The sequence below is a fragment of the Bos mutus genome, chromosome X (genome assembly GCF_027580195.1).
Source record: "Bos mutus isolate GX-2022 chromosome X, NWIPB_WYAK_1.1, whole genome shotgun sequence".
Lineage (NCBI taxonomy): Eukaryota > Metazoa > Chordata > Mammalia > Artiodactyla > Bovidae > Bos > Bos mutus.
The window spans coordinates 32,871,271-32,886,735 of NC_091646.1; the positions used below are offsets into that span (position 1 = coordinate 32,871,271).

The following is a 15,465-nucleotide window of genomic DNA, read 5'->3' on the forward strand; positions in this document are numbered from 1 at the left end:
CTCAATGGACATAAGGATGAGCAAGCTCCGGGAGCTGGTGATGGACAGGGAAGCCTGGCATGCTGCAGTCCGTGGGTTGACAAAGTCAGACACAACTGAGCGACTAAACTGACTGATATTGGGTATATATAAGAGCTTGTAAATAAGTTATGTATTTATTTTTAGTTGTGCTGAATCTTCATTACTGCACATGGACTTTTTCTAGTTGCTGAGAGCAGGGGCTACTTTTCATTGTGGTACACGGGATTCTCATTGCTATGGCTTCTCTTGCTGAAGAGCACTGGCTCTAGTCACATGGGTTTCAGCAGTTGTAGTATGCAGGCTCCATAGTTGCAGCTCTTGGGCTCCAGAGTGCAGGCTCAGTAGTTAAGGACCATGGGCTTTGTTGCTCTGCAGCATGTCGAATATTCCTGGACCAGGCATCAAACCTGTGTCCCCCACATTGGCAGGTAGATTCCTATCCTGGACCACCAGGGAAGTCCATGTGTTTTTTAACACTGTGTAATGAAGCCTCCTTAAAAACTCAAAAGGATGGGGTTCAGAGAGCTTCCTTGTTGAACCAGAATGCATCCACATGCCAGGAGGGAACACACTGCAGTTCTGTGGGGACAGAAGCTCTTGTGTGTCAGAGCTGGCTCGGACCTCACCCTGGTACCTCTTCACCTGGCTGTTTGTCCATCTATATCCTTTATAATAAACTGGTAAGCACTGAAGTGAAATGTCCCCCAAGCTCTGTGAGCTGCTCTATAAATTTGTTGAACCCAAGGAGGTATTGTTGGGAACCTCAGATGTGCAGCTAGTTGATCAGAAGCAGAGGGTGACAACCGGGGTTTGGAATAGGCATCTGAACAAGTGGGTGCAGTTTTGTGGGATTGAGCCTGTCACCTGTGTGACTCCATGGCCAATAATTGAGCCATGTATCCTTCCAGATGCCAATCAGAACACCTCTTTCCACTTCTGTGTTCCCCCATTGTAAGTGCCTAGTCAGAAGAAGCCACTTCAAATTTGTTCAGTGACTCTTATGAGAGAACTGGAGGGAACAGTTCATTGGAAACCAGGCAGACAGAACTAGAAGTCTTAAGTGGTTTACCTACACTGTATGGCCTTATAATCAAAACATATTCCAGTGGATACTGATGGTTTTAACATAAGGCTATTGAAGGAAGCCTGTTGACAATTAACTTCATGCAGTGGTTGAGGGGGGAGCAGTATTGAACAGGCCATTTGCTTTCCTCAGGTGCTAGAAACATCATCCCTCTACCATCCCCCCCGCAAAAGGAAAACAATGACTTTTTAAGCAAAAGCTTAGTCCATTCAGGCTGCTGTAACAAAAGACCATAGACTGGGTGGCTTAAACAACATACATTTATTTCTCAAAGTTCTGGAGGCAGAAAATACAAGATAAAGGTGCTGAGATTCAGTGTCTGGTGATGGCCCTCTGCCTGATTCATAGACGGCAGCCTTCTCACCATATCCTCATGTGAAGGGACAAGGGAACTCTCTGGAGTCTATTTTATACGATCACTAATTCCACTCATGAGGGCCTTGCACTCATGACTTAATTACCTCCAAAGGCCCCACCTCCAAATGCCATCACCTTGGGTATTAAGGGGTTAGGATTTCAAGCCAGAACAGGGATGATCCTTCCTCCCCTCTTTTAGTACACTAGAGTCTACACTGCTGTGAACAAACTCAGATAGTCCCTGATCTTCAAATATCACTATTGTTTGAGACCAAGTGTTCTTTAAATCAGCTTTTCTAAGAATTGCTGTAATGGAGGAAAAAACGATTGCCTGGTAAGCTAAATTCAGGGAATACCAGGTTCCACAAAAATCAACAGGTTTCTTTCCTGCAAGGCTAAAGCTTTTCATAAGTTCATGTGAAGTATGATTCCCTGGAAAGGACTATTATATGTAATACTTGCCAACTCTACCAGCAAACCCCATTTTGCAGATAGCATCTCTCAAAGGAGGGGAACATACTCCTTTGGAGAAATGCTGCCTTAAGAGACCAGGAAAACAGGGCTACATTCTCATAAAATCATTTCAATGTCTTCTGTTAATAGTAAAACAATTTAATGAAACATTTTACAACTACATTTCAGTTCAGTTCAGTCGCTCAGTCATGTCTGACTCTTTGCGACCCCAGGAATCACAGCATACCAGGCCTCCCTGTCCATCACCAACTCCTGAAGTTTACGCAAACTCATGTCCATCGAGTCAGTGATGCCATCCAGCCATCTTATCCTCTGTCGTCCCCTTCTCTTCCTGCCCTCAATCTTTCCCAGCATCAGTGTCTTTTCAAATGAGTCAGCTCTTCATTCACATCAGGTGGCCAAAGTATTGGAGTTTCAGCTTCAAAATCAGTCCTACCAATGAACATCCAGGATTGATCTCATTTAGGATGGACTGGTTGGATCTCCTTGCAGTCCAAGGGACTCTCAAGAGTTTTCTCCTATACCACAGTTCAAAAGCATCAATTCTTCAGCACTCAGCTTTCTTTATAGTCCAACTCTCACATCCATACATGACCACTGGAAAAACCACAGCCTTGACTAGACAGACCTTTGTTGGCAAAGTAATGTCTCTGCTTTTTAATATGCTGTCTAGGTTGGTCATAACTTTCCTTCCAAGGAGTAAGCATCTTTTAATTTAATGGCTGCAATCACCATCTGCAGTGATTTTGGAGCCCAGAAAAATAAAGTCAACCACTGTTTCCCCATCTATTTGCCATGAAGTGATGGGACTAGACCCATGATCTTAGTTTTCTGAATGTTAAGCTTTAAGCCAACTTTTTCACTCTCCTCTTTCAATCAAGAGGCTCTTTAGTTCTTCTTCACTTTCTGCCATAAGGGTGGTGTCATTTGCATATCTGAGGTTATTGATATTTCTCCCGGCAATCTTGATTCTAGCTTGTGCTTCCTCCAGCCCAGTGTTTCTCATGATGTACTCTGCATATAAGTTAAATAAGCAGGGTGACAATATCCAGCCTTGATGTACTCCTTTTCCTATTTGGAACCAGTCTGTTCCATGTCCAGTTCTAACTGTTGCTTCCTGACCTGCATACATGTTTCTCAAGAGGCAGGTTAGGTGGTCTAGTATTCCCATCTCTTTCAGAATTTTCCACAGTTTATTGTGATCCACAGTCAAAGGCTTTGGCATAGTCAATAAAGCATAAATAGATGTTTTTCCAGAACTCTCTTGCTTTTTTGATGATCCAGCGGATGTTGGCAATTTGATCTCTGGTTCCTTTGCCTTTTCTAAAACCAGCTTGAACATCTGGAAGTTCACAATTCACGTATTGCTGAAGCCTGGCTTGGAGAATTTTGAGCATTACTTTACTACCGTGTGAGATGAATGCAATTGTGCAGTACTTTGAGCATTCTTTGGCATTGCCTTTCTTTGGGATTAGAATGAGAACTGACCTTTTCCAGTCCTGTGGCTACTGCTGAGATTTCCAAATTTGCTAGCATACTGAGTGCAGCACTTTGACAGTAAGATGCTTAAGAAGTATCAAACATCACAGACATACGCCACACTGTATGATTTGGTTTTCTGCCCATGTCTCCAAGAGATCACACTAGTATTGCATACGTGATCAAGCAAGCCCCAGACTTGGAACCATGACAAAGAAATGAAGCTGGTAACTTGGTGGAGACCTCCCCAGAAAGGGGAGGACTCGAATTTTGTCTGCAGGGTCCACAACTGGCTTTAAGAAAGTTTCCCTCAGAGAAGAAACTGAGATCATCATGGAATACCAATGATACTCAGATCTTGCCAATCTATCCCTAAGACAATTTTTAAAATCCAATGCATGGCATTTCCCAAACTACAAAAATGTAGATGTTCAAAGTAAGAGCCCAGTCTTAAAACCAGGAAAATGATGGAGGGGACACTTTGACAATAGTTAAGCGTTTTCAAAACCATGTAAGCTAGAATTATGGAAGTCATTCATCATGTCCTGGGTCCTGGCAGGTCCATTAGGCGGGGCTCTTACCCAGGTGACAGGCCACACGTGACAGTGAATACCCCACCCCGTCCTATTGATGAATGTCCCTGAGGCCAAGTGTCGGGATGTGGGAGCAGACACGTGACCCAGACAGGCGGTGGGAGGGGCCTTATCTGCATGTTATAATAATCACAGTGATGTGCATCACAGTCAGGTTGCTCCAATTTCAGCCATGCCGGCCATGAGGATACAGAGCCTTAGCAAGACTGAAGACACAGGAGTCTTATCTGTCAGCCCTGAGCAGACAGTAGCCAGAAAGTGAACCCTGGACCCCTCTTCCCCTCCTCTGTGAACAGCTCATCTGAGCTGGTCCCAGGGTACCCCGAGAGTGGCAGGGAACAGCAGGTGCACAAGGGGGCTCAGGGGTGAGGAGTGAAAAGGGAGAAAAGCCACCAGCTGTCAGAGGTGGCACAGTCCAGGACAGAGGGAGGGAAGCTCTGAGCAATGGGGAGCAGACGCCCAAACCCGGTCAAAGGGACGACTGGAAAGGCTTCAAGAGAAGCTGCAGTCTCTTCAGCCCCCATCACTAAAAAGGAGGCCCAGCACAGTACTGGATTCTGGGCCCTGGAGGAAAACACATGCCTCCTTAAACAGGCCTTGCCAGTCACGGGCAAACACAGAATCAATGGGTGCAGCTGCCTAGTCCTGGCATGTTTCGCAGGAAGGGGCAGCAAGCTGCTCTGGGGGAAAACCGCCCTCACTTCACCGTCTGAAACCAAGCTGCTGGCAACAAGGCCTCCATTTAGTTCAACTCAGTTCAGTCGCTCAGTCGTGTCCGACTCTTTGAGACTCCATGGACCGCAGCACACCAGGCCTCCCTGTCCATCACCAACTCCCAGAGCTTGCTCAAGCTCATGTCCATCAAGTCAGTGATGCCATTCCACCATCTTATCCTCTGTCGTCCCCTTCTCCTCCCACCTTCCATGTTTCTCAGCATCAGGGTCTTTGCCAATTAGTCAGCTCTTCGCATCAGGTGGCCAAAGTACTGGAGTTTCACCTTCAGACTCAGTCCTTCCAATGAGTATTCAGGACTGATGTCCTTTAGGATGGACTGGTTGGATCTCCTTACAGTCCAATGGACTCTCAAGAGTCTTCTCCAACACCACAGTTCAAAAGCATCCATTTAGAGGCACCCCTAAAGGCCTGGGGGAACTCCACTAAGTCCCACCAGCACTGTGCACCAGAGCCCTGCCACTCTCCAACATCAGCACCCACTTGGCATGGCTACCAGTGGTAGCCCCGCACAGTAGGCAGAAGGCCAGGCCATTCTCACTGTACTATGATGAAAGCAACCTATAATACTGACCTCAACCGTACCAGGGACGACAGGGAAACCAGAGACAGGCCACCCACCCCAACCTGCAACCCAGAGGGGCACAGGACACTTCAGTTAGCTTTTGCAGCCCCAGTATTCCATTGGCATGGGTGGGGTCACATGAGTCTAATAGTGGATCTATGTATTTATGATTTTTAAGAGTTCTTACCGTTTAAGACACATACCAAAATATAATAAAGGGACACATCTGGTATTTGTTTCAAAGCCACTGATAAAACAAACTATATTTTGATGATCATTATAGGTGGGTGGTGGGCCCATGGGGGTCACTGTACTTTCATATATATTTGAACATCTGTATGTTTACATATGTCTGAGCATAAGAAAAAGTGAAAAAATTTTGAGTTTATACAAAAATATAGGACAATGTAGCTCATACCATTATGATTTGTATATAATCCACATGTTACAAGCAAAACTACTTAATGTTGCCTTAAAATATTACAATAAGGAGAAAAATGCAAACGGATGAATTCTAAAAAATTCCACACATCCGCTAGTAGCTACAATTTCCAAATTCAAGTTAAAAGGCAAACATTTTAAAAGGAAGGCATTGAAAACATACATTTTGCAAGGGATCACCTGCAAGTTTAAGAATTAATTCTGAGTTTTCAGCATTCTCAGAATTCATCAAGTCTCAAAAATCCTGCTGATCACTCCATTTTCCACATACTTTTCTATGACCTCATTACTCATATATTCAACAGACTGAGTATCTACTAAGTGCTTGACTCCATGTATACAATGATGAAGACACAGCCTTGCCTTTCTGCACTGGATATTCCAGACATGGTAAAAGGTCGTTACAGAAAAATGTCTTGTTTCTAAGGATGGGTGTGTGTATAAACTTGAATTCTAAAGATAAATTCAAAGAGTTGGGGTCATCATGAGACAGTAGATACCTTTGATGCTACTGTTCTAAACTTTTAATGCTTGGAAATGCCACCATTTTATTTTTTTTGGAAATGCCACCATTTTAAAACTCTGGATAAAGAAACAGAATTGACACAGAGGAGCTACAGGCTACCCCTGACGTTTTGACCGGACATAAAGAAAAGTTCACATTTCAAAGCTTCAAACAGCTTCAAACCCTTTCTATTAAATAAAAACCCAAGAGCTTCTTCCCTCTTACACCTAAAGTCACTTATTTTACCATCAATAAACCCTTTGGAAACAGCCATGAGATGCATTACCCTGTGTGGTGGAAAACATTCCTAGATAATATCTGAATGCCTTTAAATGATTCACTAAGTCTGACCATCCTAAATGTTATCGACTGCTTGGTTTCCCCAAAGGCCTTCCCACCAAACACAGCTTCAGCTCATCGTATGTCACTTTAGGACAAGTTCATTCCATATTCGGATTTTTCAACTGTCACGCACTAAGAGTAGTTCTCTCTCTGTAATCTCAAATCTACTAAAAGAGAAAGTAGACACCACAATTGCAAAATCTTTCATGCTTAAAGGCCAGTGTATTCAGTTCCTTTCCATGCAAAACTTAACGAGGTATGTTATACGCTTGCAATGTCTTTTCCAAATCAAGTGTGGGGCAACCTTTGAAGATCCACTCGGCGTGTCATCTTGTCCTATGTTCTGGTAAGTATCTTATGCGAGAAAGGAATATACTTGCTGACCTACAGATTAGTCCCGGGGGAGTGTGCTAGATAAGCGCTAACATCTATGGTCTCTTCCATTGCCGTCAAGCTCACAGTGGGGCCGTTCCCAACTTGAACCACCAGATGCCTACAAAGCCACTCAGATACGCCATGGCAGGGAGGAGGAAGAGGAGGAGTTTGCTGTCCTAGGGTGGTGGGGAGAGGCTGCTGGTTGGCAAAGCTAGGACTAATGGTGGTGAAGTCATCCCCTCTAGGACGCCATGCCCAGCAGAAAGCCTCCGAAAAAGCCACCAGTCACTAGAACGTTCTTCTTCACAAACGACACCACCTAGGAACAGAAGACAGCACAGTGGATTACTCAGCTGAGGACACTGTTATTGGGGAGGATGGGGATCTGAAGGCGAGCTGACAGGTCTTAGGCTAAGCTGCTGGCAGAGGTTTCTCCTTCCAACCTGTCCACGCGATCCTCCCACCCACAATCTGCCAGGTCTAGCCAGACACCCTCCTCTGAAATCGGATTTCTTCTCTGATTCCCGCAGCTTCCTGCCTCCAGTGAAAGGTCCCGCCTGTTTGAGAGTCGGAGCCCTACGGCTCCCGCATGTGTCCACGATCAACCTCCATCTCAGACTGCACTTGGCTGAGCAGGGCAGACGGACACCCTCTTCTCTCACATGCAAACACCATCTTAGAAAAGTGTTCACCAGGAACACACCCTGCAGCCTAGCTTACTAATTTCCTGAACCTAAGTGCCCTCTCCCTGGCCCCCTTATTAGAGGCACTGTCTCTTGCCACCTGCCCTGGGGCGGGGGACAGGGATGAAAACAATCATACCATTTTCTGAAATACCTGCTTGCATTCATGCTCTTTACTAATGAGCCTCAACTTGGTACACCTTGGCTCTGAATCCCACCATCTGACTGCAACTATTCACACTGAAATCCCTGATGGCCTCCTGGTTGCTACACACTGACCCCAAATATGACAATAGGCTCGCTGCAAGAACAGCCACCCTCCCTCAGAAGAGGAAAGCAAAAACTTGGAGAATGAATGAACCGATTCCAAACCTTCTGGTTAGTTTACAAGTGTTCACTGTTAAGTCACCAGGAAGTTCTAATCAAACATGAACAATATTATTTTTTATTGTACACATTTCTGTATCATTAAAGAAGCTTTTGAAACCATGCATTGTTTTTGTACATGTCCGAATAAAAAATAATTTAGAGGTGAAAAAAGTGCAACTTTCGTAACCTTGAGCTTGAGGGGGATGGAAGGGGGAAGGACTATCTAGGTATGTGAGCCCCCGACAAAGGCCACCTGCCACTCTGGGCAATGGATAACTTCATTGTTTTGGTTTGCTTTTTCATTTTACTGAAGTATAGGTTTTCTACAATGTTGGGCAAAGTTAGACACAGCAAAGTTACTCAGTTGTGCACGTATATTCTTTTTTAAAATATTCTTTTCCATTACGGTTTATCCCAGAAGACTGGATGCAGTTCCCTGTACTATACAATAGGCCCGGGCTGGTACCCATTCAAAAATACCCATACAGTTTTTAATAATCTGTAGCTGCTAATCCCACACTCCCCTTCCCTCCCCGACCAGTCTGTTCTCTCTGGGGGTCTGTCTCTATTTCATAGAGATATTCCTTTGTGTCATATTTCAGATTCCACTGATAAGTGCTTTCATAGGGGATTTTTCTCTTTCTGACTTACTTCCCTCAGTATGATCATCTCCAGGTCCATCCGTGTAGCTGCAAATGGCCAAATGTCATTATCTTTTATATCTGAGTAGCATGGCAGCAATGGACAGCTTTGGCCAAGCACTTACCACCACACAGAGCTGTCTGTTCAGTATTTTCATATTCTGCTAAGTCATCTATGCCTCGTCTAACTGCTTTCCAACTTGAAAACATTTGCTGACATGTTCCTGATCTCTTGGGTCCTTGCAGAATTAATCAGGCACCTTCATAACACCTTGATCCTGGTCTACTTCCTCCAGTTAAGTGCCTTTACTTATTTGTGGTATTTGAGAATTTTCTAAAGATCATAAAGACCTAATAAAATATAGTATATCTTTCAAAAGAGACAGTCTTCTCCTGTCCCTCCAGTATCAGCCAATATAATCTGACCTGATTTTGTACGCTAGATCAGGGATTAGCAAACTACAGCCCAAGGGCCAAATTTTATTTTAAATAAAATTTCGGTGCAACACAGCCACACCCACCTGCCTACCCATAGTCTCTGGCTATTTTCACGCTACACCCTGTAATTCAATAGTTGTGACAGAGACCACACAGTGTACAGAGCTGACAATATGTATCATCTGACCCTTTACAAAAAAAGCTTACCAACCCCTGGGCTACATATTCTGGATACTTCAGAGATGGGTATGTACCCAAAAGTATGACTCAAAATGATCAGGAAGGTCAAGTTGCTCAATTATGTCCGACTTTTTGTGACCCCATGGACTGTAGCCTACCAGGCTCCTGTCCATGGAATTTTCCAGGCAAAAGTACTGAAGTGGGTTGCCACTTCCTTCTCCAGGGGATCTTCCCAACCCAGGGATCAAACATGGGTCTCCTGCATCGCAGGCAGATGCTTTACCATCTGAACCACCAGGGAAGCCCATCAAAATGATCAGAGTAGCTGTAAAACATACATCCTCATCCTCCTCACTTCCTGACAAGAACTAGTTCAAGGGATGATCAACCCACGTGTGTGCCTGCATCCCCAGTAAAAGTCACCAAACCTTCTACTGATCCTTGTAGGTTTACCCTTTGAAAATGCCTCTGAGGTAAAGATATTCCATCCCAGGCTGACATACGGGTATGTCTTCTCCATTTTTGTACAAAGTTGTGTACACCCTTAGGCTTCACAGAAACAAAATGAGTCTCACCTCCTCTGCTTTGCTCTTGACCTCTGTAGGTATCTGGTTGCTCTTGCGGATCTTCAGCTGTTCCTTGGCCTTCTTCATGTCCTTCTCTACACGCTGCCAGTCCACTTTGATGTAGCCAGTATGGTTTGCAAGCTTTAGTGTCAAAAATGACCACAAGAGAGGAGAAACACAGTCTGGTTATTTCTCTTGTTCAGGATAAATTACTAAAATCCTTTATCAAAAACCCTTCTGAATTTCTATTTTTTGGAGACATATGCCATCCAGGTTTTGGTACAACTATGATATTAGCGCCAGAGCTCCTCATCATCTGTCCAATGTGCAAGGCCCAATCCCTGGCACAGGAAATCGACAAACAAGCCTTCAATGACTACTGGCAATTATTTCACCTTAACTCTTACCCACCTTGATAAAGTTTTAAGTTAGCTTAAAAAATACAATGGTAAATGAAAATCAGAACTGTAAGTAGAGAGGTAAGGTAAAGAAACCTTAAAGCCAACATAAGCCAGACTTTCTTGACCACGTGAACAGAGCAAGGCTGTCAGGTAGTAATCACTTCTAGTCAGAAATCTTCTAGGACCTGGCCCCAAAGAGACTCCTCATGAGTGATTTCTTTCAAGCGGCACCGAGAGAAGCCATCCAAATATACCTACAGGATATGACTACTTCCCTTACTCAAGACAGGCACACACACAGACTTAGAAGCATTTCATCACAAATGTGAGAACAGGATAAGACTGATTCAGGCATGACTTTTCCTGATGGACTAGTGTTACCCAGGGAACAAAGAGACAGCCAACCCTCCAAACATAACACTTCTCTCCTTCCAATTCTGGATATGATTTTACCTCTCTGGATAGCTCAAAATATCTGAAACTGAAATTCTTCTCCACTGTCTAGTCTTCTCCTGCATTGCTGCTCACCCTCAAGTCCTCTAGTTAATGGCACCACCAACTAATCCATCACCCAAACCAGGCTGGACAAAGTATTTGCACTACATATGAATAAAAAAAATCATTAATACTGATAAAAAGTAAGATTCTTTTAGAGATCAGTAAAGGAAGAAACCCACTTGAAAAACAGATAAAAGGCAACTCACAGAAGACAGTGGCCAACATAAAGGAGAAGTTCAACTTCGTAAGTAATCAAGGAAATTAACATTACAGTTAACAAGGTACCATAACTCTTTATCAGACTGGAGATAGATAAAACTACTGAAAATACAGTGCTACGAAGGAGATAGGGCAATGGACACTCCTACCACACTCTTCCTGAGAGGGTTAATCAGCAGCTTTGTAAGAGAGTAGTTTGGCTATATCCAGAGGTAAGAGGCATCCAAGTGAGAAAGGAAAAAAAAAAAAAACTGTCACTATTTGTTGACATGTTTTTCTATATAATTTCAAAGAATCCAACAAAACCCCAAAATTCCTACACCCCCAAAAGTTAATGTAGCCAGGATCTACACTACTAAGATGAATACACAAAATCAACTGTATTAGCAATGTTAATATTAACAATCTGAACTGGAAATGGGAAATAAAAGTTAAGATTTTAGGAGAGTTGCAAAATGACTGAATACTAGGTGCAAATCCGGAGAAGGCAATGGCACCCCACTCCAGTACTCTTGCCTGGACAATCCCATGGAAGGAGGAGCCTGATAGGCTGCAGTCCATGGAGTCGCTAGGAGTCAGACATGACTGAGCGACTTTGAGCGACTTCACTTTCACTTTTCACTTTCATGCATTGGAGAAGAAAATGGCAACCCACTCCAGTGTTCTTGCCTGGAGAATCCCAGGGACGGGGGAGCCTGGTGGGCTGCTGTCTATGGGGTCGCACAGAGTCGGACACGACTGAAGCGACTTAGCAGCAGCAGCAGGTGCAAATCTACACAAAAATCATACAGGATATCTCTATGCTGAAAACGACAAAATGTTGAAGAAAGAACTCAAAGATGACCAAGATAAATGGAGGGGCAGGCCATGTACACAGAATGGAAGACTCAAAATAGAAGTGATCAGGCCAGTGAAAGAAAGTCAAAGTCGCTCAGTCATGTCCTACTTTTATGACCTCATAAAGTCCATGGAATTCTCCAGGCCAGAATACTGGAGTGGGTGTCATTCCCTTCTCCAGGGGATCTTCCCGACCCAGGGATCAAACCCAGGTCTCCCGCATTGCAGGTGGATTCTCTGCCAACTGAGCTACCAGGGAAGCCCCAGATTAGGCCAGAGTTACTGCAAACCCAACCCCAGCAAGCTGTTTTAGAGCTTTTTCTAAACAAGCTGCTTCTCAATCTGTATGAGAAGACAAAGAAATTAGAACAGCCAAATCACACTACCTGATTTCACAGCAATCAAGACAGTGGGATATTGGAGAAGATACACAGAAGAGATGGACACAGAGAGTAATAGGCCAGAATAATAACAGAAACAGAAAACACAATCAAAAAACAGGCAAAAGACCTGAATAGATACTTCACCAAAAATGAGCTCTGGACAGCAGATAAACACATAAGATGATGTTGTATCACATCAGGAGTTGTATCACTGAGTCCAATCGAGAGAGCTTTAGGACTAAGGGTGAGTGGCTGAGGAAAGGCATAAGAGCAAGGCAAGCTCTTATAAGGAATAAAACTGAGCCACAGATGGACAAGATTTATATGGAAAAAATAAAATTCTAGGCAAAGACGCTACAGAAGACCAAAAGAAATGGAGAGACAGTCGGTGTTCACAGCTAGATGATGCAGTCTCATAAAGGATTTTAATTCTCCCCCAATTTATCTATATGGTTCCCATGCAATTCCAATCAAAAAGGAAACAAAATCTCTGAAAGGAATTCACAAGCCTGTGACATTTAATTCTTTTAATATATTTTTTAAATTTTTTATTTACTTTACAATATTGTATCGGTTTTACCATATGAATCTGCCACAGGTGTACATGTGTTCCCCATCCTGAACCCCCTCCCACCTTCCTCCCCATCCCATCCCTCTGGGTCATCTCAGTGCACCAGCCCCAAGCATCCTTTATCATGCATCAGACCTAGACTGGTGATTCGTTTCACATATGATATTATACATGTTTCAATGCCTTTCTCCCAAATCATCCCACCCTCTCCCTCTCCCACAGAGTCCAAAAGACTGTTCTATACATCTGTGTCTCTTTTGCTGTCTCGCATACAGGGTTATCATTACCATCTTTCTAAATTCCATATATATGCATTAGTATACTGTATTGGTGTTTTTCTTTCAGGCTTACTTCACTCGGTATAATCGGCTCCAGTTTCACCCACCTCATTAGAACTGATTCAAATGTATTCTTTTTAATGGCTGAGTAATACTCCACTGAGTGTATGTACCACAGCTTTCTTATCCATTCGTCTGCTGATGGACATCTAGGTTGCTCCCATGGCCTGGCTATTATAAACAGTGCTGCAATGAACACTGGGGTACACGAGAACTGCCATATGACCCAGCAATCCCACTTCTGGGCATACACACCAAGGAAACTGTCCTAACATTTAAATGGGAGAAGTGAAGGTACAGAGGCCGCCACAATGACCCTGAAGAATACGTGCAGGAACCTGTCTTGCCAACTATCAAGGACTAGCAAAGCAGACAGAGTCCAATCCACCCATAGATGAATCTGCACGTATGATAGAGGCAGTGGTACAAATAAAGGAAGACATTCGCTAAAGGCAGCTAGGACAGTCATCCAGAGACAAGAGAGAAAACTGGATCCTTATGTCAAATGACAAGCCCTGTTCTCCCAACACTGTGACTACCCTGGTGACAGACCCCTGTGTCCCACCTGCCACACAGTCCATGATCACCCAGGAAGATAATGACAAGCCCCTGCTCACTCCTTCCTGTTTCCTTCTGGGTTGTCATCAGCCTTCCTTCCTCTCACACCTTTCGACACCAGGACAATGACAGCTGAATCCCTGGTGCACCCCAACCCATCGGGAAAAGTCACTCAAATTGTGAATCTCACGTGGGACTACCCTGCTAAAATGGGACCCCAGCACAAGTCTACGAACTATGGCTCCTACAGAGCAGGCATTCGCCAGCTCAGCTGCACCTCAGAAGCTGGAAAATATTCCAATAGACCAGTATGTTGGTGCTGGGCTGAGTCGCTCAGTCCCATCCGACTCTTTGCAACCCCATGGACTGTGGCCCACCAGGCTCCTCTGTCCACGGGGATTCTCCAGGCCAGAACACTGGAGTGGGTTGCCCTGCCCTACTCCAGGAGATCTTCCCGACCCAGGAACTGAACCCAGGTCTGCCGCACTGCAGGCAGATTCTTTACCAGCTGAGCCACCAAGGAAGCCCACAAGCTCTGAAATCAGATGGAGGTGGGCAGGCCAGACCCCAAGCCTCGGTGTTGTGTCAAACGCCCAGGTGATTCCAATGTGGAGTCAGGTTTGCAAACCAAGTAAACAGGGGTGGCCTCAGGGAACCAGCAGGCAGTTATTCAAATACAAACTCCAGGCCAAGGCACAGCACAGACCATCTGACCGTAGGGTCATTTAGCCCTCATGTCTCACCAGCTTAGTGTCTAAGAATAAGTCAGATCATAGGGCGCTTGCATCACACTGGGGATTTTTGAAACCACACCTGCTTCATCTTTCAAGCAGTCTTAAAAACCCTGGAAGGGAGAGATGATAAGGAATACATACTCATGTTCCCATGTTATAAATGACAAAAGAATCCATCTCATGATACTTGATGAAGTTTGATTCAAAAAGTCATCAGCCTTTCAAAAAGTACATGAAACCATTCAGTGTCACAGAGCCAGGGCTAGATTACACCTCCCCCGGCTACATTCCAAATGGGCAAGGGGAACAGCCAAGCATCCAGGAACATTTCCCGTACAGACCTGAAGCAGAAAAAATCCACCTCCCACAGCCGTTGCAGCCAGTTTTCCAACCTTCTGGAATATGAAACCCGTGCACCTACAAAAAGCAACGGGACCAGCTGTCAGAGAAGCACACACGTGGACTTCTGACAACATTTACGTCTTACCTTGGGACGATCCAGCCAACTTCCTGCTGCATAGGACATACAGCCAGTCCCCTCCAGAGGGAGGAAATGGTAGAGACTCAGAAAGACTCAGATTGAGATATTGGCTCTACCTACTTAATTCTGTGGTCTTGAGAAAATACCTTTCTATTTTAATTGGAGGCTTATTACTTTACAATATTGTAGTGTTTTTTGCCATACATTTACATGAATCAGCCATGGGTGTACATCTGTTGCCCATTCTGAACCTCCCTCCCACCTCCCTCCCCATCCCATCCCTCTGGGTCATCCCAGTGCACCAGCCCTGAGCACCCTGTCTCATGCATCAAACCTGGACTGGCGATCTATTTCACGTATGATAATATACATGTTTCAATGCTATTCTCTCAAATCATCCCACCCTCGCCTTCTCCCACAGAGTCCAAAAGACTGTTCTTTACATCTGTCTCTTTCACTGTCTCGCATATAGAGTCATCCTTACCATCTTTCTAAATTCTATATATATGCGTTAATATACTGTACTGGTGTTTTTCTTTCTGACTTACTTCACTCTGTATAATAGGCTCCACTTTCATCCACCTCATTAGAACTGACTCA

At 44.3% G+C, this 15,465-nt stretch overlaps 1 protein-coding gene across 2 annotated transcripts in view; it reads right to left on the bottom strand.

Moving 5' to 3' along the window:
* Positions 1-15,465, bottom strand: part of FUNDC2 (FUN14 domain containing 2) — a 42,526-nt gene that overhangs the window by 12,243 nt on the left and 14,818 nt on the right. The window contains exons 3-5 of one of the 2 annotated variants that reach the window (XM_070366178.1): positions 14,726-14,801; positions 9,855-9,986; positions 1,348-7,287 (exon numbers count right to left, since the gene is read on the bottom strand). In XM_070366178.1, coding sequence (XP_070222279.1) covers positions 7,210-7,287; positions 9,855-9,986; positions 14,726-14,801 — 286 coding nt within the window. In that variant the 3' untranslated portion in view covers positions 1,348-7,209. Of the gene's footprint in view, positions 1-1,347; positions 7,288-9,854; positions 9,987-14,725; positions 14,802-15,465 lie in introns of those variants that run through there. The other variant, XM_070366179.1, reaches the window with a different exon arrangement.